At 29.1% G+C, this 7,310-nt stretch overlaps 1 protein-coding gene across 4 annotated transcripts; it reads right to left on the bottom strand.

Moving 5' to 3' along the window:
• Positions 1-210: 210 nt before the first annotated feature.
• On the bottom strand, positions 211-5,236 carry LOC112716438 (protein ENHANCED DISEASE RESISTANCE 2). 4 transcript variants are annotated; one of them, XM_072205405.1, is made up of 10 exons: positions 5,100-5,236; positions 3,769-4,056; positions 3,571-3,657; positions 3,284-3,499; positions 3,020-3,155; positions 1,948-2,110; positions 1,734-1,859; positions 1,372-1,566; positions 1,128-1,250; positions 211-675 (listed from the first exon to the last, which is right to left on the bottom strand). In XM_072205405.1, the coding sequence occupies exons 2-10, from the start codon at positions 4,028-4,030 to the stop codon at positions 562-564; spliced, it is 1,422 nt and encodes a 473-aa protein (XP_072061506.1). In that variant the 5' UTR covers positions 4,031-4,056; positions 5,100-5,236; the 3' UTR covers positions 211-561. The 4 variants fall into 4 exon arrangements, with proteins under 4 accessions (XP_072061506.1, XP_072061507.1, XP_072061505.1 ...); XM_072205406.1 differs by lacking the exon at positions 5,100-5,236 and adding an exon at positions 4,649-4,733; XM_072205404.1 differs by lacking the exon at positions 5,100-5,236 and adding an exon at positions 4,297-4,660.
• Between the last annotated feature and the right edge of the window lie 2,074 nt (positions 5,237-7,310).

The following is a 7,310-nucleotide window of genomic DNA, read 5'->3' as shown; positions in this document are numbered from 1 at the left end:
ATGGCGAGTACTGTGTAGTAATCTCATCCTGCTTCCTCTTGGTGTATAATATAATATAGAAAAGTTTTCAAGTATATGATACATTAGTGTTTGAGTGATTTTTAACTATTAATCTTAATAAAAAAATATTTATAATTAAGACTAACGGTTAAAAATGACTGAAACACTGGTACATTTGAAATTTTTCCATTAATATAAAACAAATAAAAAGAAGCCAAAATCAACATGTCATGTTATTTTGTAGTTAAAGAATGTTGCTGTGAACCATAAAGCAACATTTAACTAAGAAACATCACTCCCATTTAGCAGTACCCTAATATATATCCTCTTAATTTCTTTGACTTTGGTCAAAAGTATGCTTCCAAACAACATAATGTACATCCATGGAAGCAAATTAGTTACTTAATAAACAATATTCACCTGTTTAGGATGTGTTTGGCTAAGAAAGAAAAATATGGTGTAAAATTTTGTGGATAAACTCTATGTACTATTTCATTTGCGAAATTTTACACCATTGTTTTACCCCTAGCCAAACACAACCTTATTGTCAAGTTTGGTATATCATTCACCATCAAGGGTCATTAGTCTTGGTACTTGAGAAATGTCACCTAAATCAATCTTGTTCAATCTAATGCAGCATAGTACATGTTCAGGAAGTTCCTCTTGTTTTTGTGCCTGTTATAGAAAATTTTATCAACATAGTCAGTCTAAGTTGAAAATTAACAAAATTAGGTTTAATTACTCTAGTTTCACCAAATTTTTAATTAAATCCTTGTACTTTTTTTTTCTTTCAATTAGGTCTTAGGTCGTTTCTAGTATGAAAAATGTTATAACTAAATATTTTTTCGTAAATTGAAGGTATTCATAATTAAAAATTTAATTAGATTTTTGACTGCATGTATTTTGAGAGAAATATTCTGTTAATTTTAATATTTTTTATATGAAAATTATATAATTACAAAATTAAAAGTAGTGTATAGAGACCTAATTAAAAATTTGGTAAAACTATAGGGACGTAATTAAACTATAAAAGAATGCTAAGTTGAATATCTCTTCTTGCATTGTTTCATTGATCACTGTTCTTGTAAAGATCAAGAAAGATGAATGCTACAGATCAACATATGTACCTGAATGGTTAGCCCTACATCAAGAATTCCATGTTTCAAACGATGGCGAAAAGAATCGAGTCCTTTTCTCGATATGTAGCTGAATCGATGAACGTCCAAATCAATCTCAAAGTAGTTAGGACCCTATTAGAAATAGAATAAACAAGTTAGTAGTGCTTCTTATGAACATCATTCTATATTCTTATACGAATGACTGATTTTTTGTGTACATATAACATGGTTGTAAATTTTATACGAAATGTACATTGTAAAAGTTGTGTTGAGGGCGCGAGAGGACGGGTTTATCGTTGTAGTTATTTAGTAACTTTTTTTCAGCAGCACCTAATTGCATATCTTGAGGATTCACAACTCCTGCCAAGATCTTCAATCTTTCTCTGTAAGAAACATTGGATTCTTTTTTAAATCCTTTCACCTTTTCCATCTCATCTTTGACTACTCTCTGGCAAATTAAGAAAAAATTGATTCAGTAAATATTAATAAACTATATTAAAAAAGTTGTGATTTTGTGACAAAATAAGCTTAAACAGATACACCCTTAATAAATGAAGTTACTCATGTGAGATGAGGAGAATAATAATTTGAAATACTAAGAGCAAATTAAACTACCTTTACATTTTCCTGAAACTGGGAAGAAATGTTTTGGAGATTCCCAGTAACCTTGAAATACAGTACAAGGCTCATACCTTCTCCATCACTGTCTCCACCAAACATTGCAGCTGGATATGTAGGCAACTGCCACAATGCATACATAGAAGAATTCAATACAAAAATTTCCTGAACATTGAGGGTGAATGAAAAAGCAAAAATTAAAAAAATTTACCTGGATATTTACTATAAGAAGTGGGGGAAGCTCACTAATGGATTTAAAAGTTGGAAGCTCAAGGTATTGAGCAATGTGATGTATCTTTTTGGGACAAACAAATAGATCAACACCAATTGGATTATAGGGACACTCCTTTGGTGCAGGAACCTTGCTTTTGTCTCTGCAAAACAGAAGTTTGGACTATTATCAATTTAGATATACATATAACAATAACACAAATAACAAAGGCTTATTCCACTTAATAAGGTCGACTATATAGATCAAACAATTTAAATTATTTGGTACCCAACTTTTTGTCTTGTAAAACTCTTTTATTGCAAACTAACAATATGTTAAAATTAAATATTTTATAGTGTTTTCTTTAGATAGTGTTTGTTTTCAGAGATTGAAATTGAGACTGGAGACTAGGACTTAATATTGTGTTTGGTAGTTAGAGATTAGAACTAAAAGTTCAATCTTGAAACATAAAATTTAAGTCTCTTCGTAGCATTTGTTTTGAGGTATTGGGACGAAGACTAAGAGACTGAGACTCATTATCATGTTTGTTGGTTCAGAGACTGATATATTTTAGTACCTCCAAAAAGTGGAGACACATGAGGCTGAAACTTTAATAACATTTTGTACCTAAAATACTCTCATTTCAATTAATTAATTTCAACTTTACTCTTTGTACAAATTAAATTAAAACTTCATTCTTATTTTAGTTTCTGTCTTTCACTTTACACCAAACATAATATTGAAATTTATTTCAATCTTTGTCTCTCAATCTCTATCTCTTAGTCTTAGTTTGTCTTCCAAACGCTACCTTTAATACATCAAAAGAGTGGAGACATAGATAATTGAAATTTTTTAAGGCGAAACTAAAAGTTTAATATTTCTTCTCAAAAATACTCTCATCTAACCTTTTCAAATTTCAAATATACTTCCCAATCTCGATATTTATCTTAAACTAAACATACTTAGCCGAATATATTTTACACCAAACAAAATACAAATACTTAATTTAGTCTCTGTCTCCTAGTCTCAGTCGGTCTTCCAAAATCAGACTAGATAAATAAAAACAACTTACTTGAAATAGTTTTCGCCACGGACTTTGAACGCCGAGGGAGAAATCTCATTCCAACATCCGGAAGAAGGCTTTTCTCCGGTCTGACATGGTATCATATGTCCTGCAACCGGACGATATACATATCTTTTCGATTGACCTATCAAACAACAATGAGATTAAAAATCATAATTACTATGAAAAAGGTGGCATTGGTCTTATTCTCTTCCAAACTTTGGAATCTTGAATCTATTTTCATGCATATCAAGTTATGAACACTTAGCTTACATTGTTCACTGCTTTGATCAACATCACATGATCTCCTCTTGAAAGAAAGCTTGAAGAGTGACGACGAGAGCCTCCTCGACGTGTTGCTGAAGCTTATCGACTTCATCAATTTATGGAGTCCTTGTTTTTGTCCAATCTCTTGAGTTTTCACTTCCATAGGATGAACCCGAGGAACTATATAGCCTTGTGTTGCATTTTCGCCATTTGAAAAGCTATCTGCAGTTATAAAAAGTTATGATCCAATCCAATCTTCTTAAGACATAAATGAGGCTGTAATGTTTGATTACCTCCTCCATGGACACTATCGAAATCATCATCAGATTCCGGTTCAAGAATGCTGTAAGTGTCAAAATAAGGTTCCTCTTGGGAGTTTGCTGCAACAAACAGTAAATAGTCGAGAACTGTTAGATAGTTTAACATGCGATCACATCTTAAGTCTTAGCTATCAGCTTCGTATAAAGATAAGGATTTTGACAAGAACATACATTTAGAATCAAATTTGTGCCAATCAAGTTGTCTAAGATGATATGCTGAATTGGAACCGTTCTCGAATTCCATGTGAACAACTTCAGTAACAGAGTAATCTGTTACACAGGGCCCTGCATCACTCTTCCTCCCCATGCCACCTTTCTCCACCGGAGTTGAGACCTTTCGACGGCGGTGTCTTATTATTCGCTTTATCGTTCTTCTATGAGACTTTCTAGGCCTTTTGATGCCATGGGAATGCACTGATGCACAACCACCCATGGTATCTATGATGAACTTAACTACACCTGAAAATTTTGAACAATGATTTTGAACATCTTCAAGACTAATTACATAAAAAATGTGATAAACTAAAAAGCAATTTGCAAGATTTGCATCAAAATTCTACAAAAGCAGTAGTGTTGTTAAGTAACTTAAAATATAAATAGCAGTGATACTTTGAAAGTAAAAATATATTTTATCCTAAAAGTGAGAACTTTTTTCTCAGGGAAATCTAAAACCATCTCAGTAATGAAAATTTCTTGTACCTTATAAGGCCACCAATGAAGAACTTAAAAGAAAAGATTGTAGGGCAACACTTGTAGAAGTAAAAGTTATCAAACAGTATTAAACATTTTCACAAGCTAAACAATCTTAGGTTCAGTTTCAAGGAAGCTTCTTCTGAGAAAGAGAGACTTAAAATGAATTGAAAAAAAAAAAATATTGAACCATATTCATTCGAGGAATGCTAGGTAAACAATGTCTATCTTGAACAACATGAACAACCACTAATCAAATAAAAATACACTACATCCTAATTTAATGTTACTAATTAAATTTATTCTTTTAACCCTATTAATTCACATTATTTACACATTGTTAAAAAATGTTGTTGGTTACCTATACTTTTCCTATTCAATATTCGTATTTCGATCTATTTGTGCAGTATTGAACCTTAAGATTCATAGCCAAAATAATCTGAGTCAAAACCCATACCTTTAGTTTTTTTTTTTTATTAAACCCAGAAACCTTTATTCACGTGCACACATGAAAAGGTGAACGAATAATAATGCTTTGTGCGTATCATACGTTACATGTGTATGTGCATTAAATCACCATCAAATTTAATACTTGAATTTATATTTGTGCAATATATATATATATATATATATATATATATATATATATATATATATATATATATATATATATATATATATATCCCATCAAGACTTATTAGAGCCATAAAAATTAATGAAAACCCAGAAAGCTTTATTATTGCATGCAGCACATGCAAACATGAAAGACATAAATTCAAGAGATTAAAAATACAAAGGTGCAGACACATTACCTTTTTGGTTGCTAGAGATAATTTATATGGTGACTCCTTTTTCTACATTTAATATAAAATTATATATATAAAGAAGAAGAAGAAGAATGAGAGAAAGAAGGTGGAAGCTGGTTTTACAACAACGGCAATGCCGGATCAGGATGCTGCAAAAACCGAGCACCTTCTGACCTTCTTTTGTTTTTCTTGTTGCAACAATAATTATTGTTTGATGTTTGTTAATGAATTCTTTTTTTTTTTTCTATAAACCCCTCTAAAAATTGAAAGCCTATTAAGATAATATATTTAATTACAAATTATAAGGTTTGTTAACAAATATATATAAATAAATAAATGCTATGGGACATATTAAATACTATTTTTTTTGGCTAGACATAGAGACATAGTATATACAAAATTTATTTTTTTAATAAATTATAACAATATATTGATATTTTATAAATAATTAAGTAGAAACTAACCTTTTATAAATATTTTAAATATTTTTTAATTATATAAATTACTAATAATACTATCTATTCTATACTCATTTTAATTATATTGGTCAAAAATAAAGTTAGATATATCTTATTTAATTGTGTTCAAGTGTATCGAAAAAAATATTTTTATATTTTTATTAAAACAAAAATAAATACAACATATATTATGTCTGAAATGTATTTAACACCTAAATAATGGATACACAACTTAACTAAGTTTCTATTATTCCTAGATTTGGATTACTAAAACACTTGATGATGAATGCAAAACAGTTATTACTCTATTGGATTCGAATCGGTAGTAATGGTAGTTTATTTCTCCAACAAACCAACATTCAAATTACTATTTGATGCAATTTGTGAGTAATTCGAACCAACTAGATTCGAATTATTTGATTATGGAGTTCGAACCAACCTGATTCGAATTACATAGAAGTGTCCTTTAACTGATTCGTGACAAAATTTTCAGTTTGGCTGATTCACGTGATTATCTTGCTCCATTGGCTTATTTTCTTTTTTTGTTCTTATTATAGTGTATGTGATGGTTTTATTTTGCATGCATATTTATTCAATAGTGCACTTAATTATATATAGTAGTTTTGTATTATCAGACATATTATCAATTCATCTTTTTTATTTATTAAATATATACGTAAAATTTTAATAAATGTTATATTAATTAATATGATAAACATCTTATATTTAATATTTTAACAAAAATAAAATTTAGATTCAAATTTTAAAAACAATTATATTAGATGTACCAAAAAAAAAAACTACCAAATCTAACTTATATATGTCCTATGTTAGAAATTTTGCACTTTTCTATATCCAATCTTGTTAGACTTTATAAGACTTGAAAAAATAACCTAAACTTTTGCCAAAGTTGTGAACCTTAAACTCTGAAGATTGAATTACAACTCCTTAATTTTTGGTGATGCTTACTTTGTGGCTTAAATTGACTATGCACTTTTTGTGTGTGTGAAAATTAGGTGCACTTATTTAATGGTTCTCAACAAATCTCAATATATAGTATATTAAAAAACTAACAGTAATATAACAATAAAAATAGAATTATAGGTGTTGGTTAAAACAAATAAATAAATTCCTTTTTAAATTTATAAAATATCCACTAAATAATAATAATACATATATAAGATAAAAATATATCACAATATATTATTGGTGAAATTTTAAATATAATAATAAAAAATAATATTATATCACATTGTGCGGTTTAAATAGGATTAGATTGGTTTTAAGAAGTATATATGAAATCCGATCTAATCTATGTGGTTTGTCAAAAATATAATTCAATCAAATCCAAATTAGCATGGTTTTAATTGGTTTTTGGTTTAGATTGAATCGAATGAGTAGTTCAATTCGGATCGGTTTGGATTTGAATACCTCTAACTCTTAAAAATTGAGATGAGACTCAAATTGACCCCTAAAATTATAATTGACTCAATTCACTACTCAAAATTTACAATAGTAACTCACGTTAGTCTCTAAACTAATTTCCATAAATAGCGTGTTGATTTTATATGTTAACTTGCTAAGATTTCGACTCCTCGCCTAAATTCTATGTGACTAAGACCTATTAGACTTTCTAGAAGCTTGACTGACTCCCTAATATTCTCATGAAGACGATAATAAAAAGTTCAATTTGAAAATTTTGCAGCTCCAGCAGCAACAATTAAACTTCTAGAGCTCTAATAAATTTTGATCACATAAA

This window comes from Arachis hypogaea, chromosome 10 (genome assembly GCF_003086295.3).
Source record: "Arachis hypogaea cultivar Tifrunner chromosome 10, arahy.Tifrunner.gnm2.J5K5, whole genome shotgun sequence".
NCBI lineage: Eukaryota > Viridiplantae > Streptophyta > Magnoliopsida > Fabales > Fabaceae > Arachis > Arachis hypogaea.
This window is presented reverse-complemented; position numbering and strand designations above follow the sequence as displayed.

What these genes read in the sequence shown, in the direction of transcription:
- LOC112716438 (XM_072205405.1), bottom strand. Translation starts at nt 4,030, where the DNA reads ATGGGTGGTTGTGCATCAGTGCATTCCCATGGCATCAAAAGGCCTAGA. An exon ending in CGTGGCGAAAACTATTTCAA is followed by an intron (nt 2,111 to 3,019) that starts GTAAGTTGTTTT and finishes TCTGTTTTGCAG; the next exon opens with AGACAAAAGCAAGGTTCCTG. An exon ending in AGTTTCAGGAAAATGTAAAG is followed by an intron (nt 1,567 to 1,733) that starts GTAGTTTAATTT and finishes TTAATTTGCCAG; the next exon opens with AGAGTAGTCAAAGATGAGAT.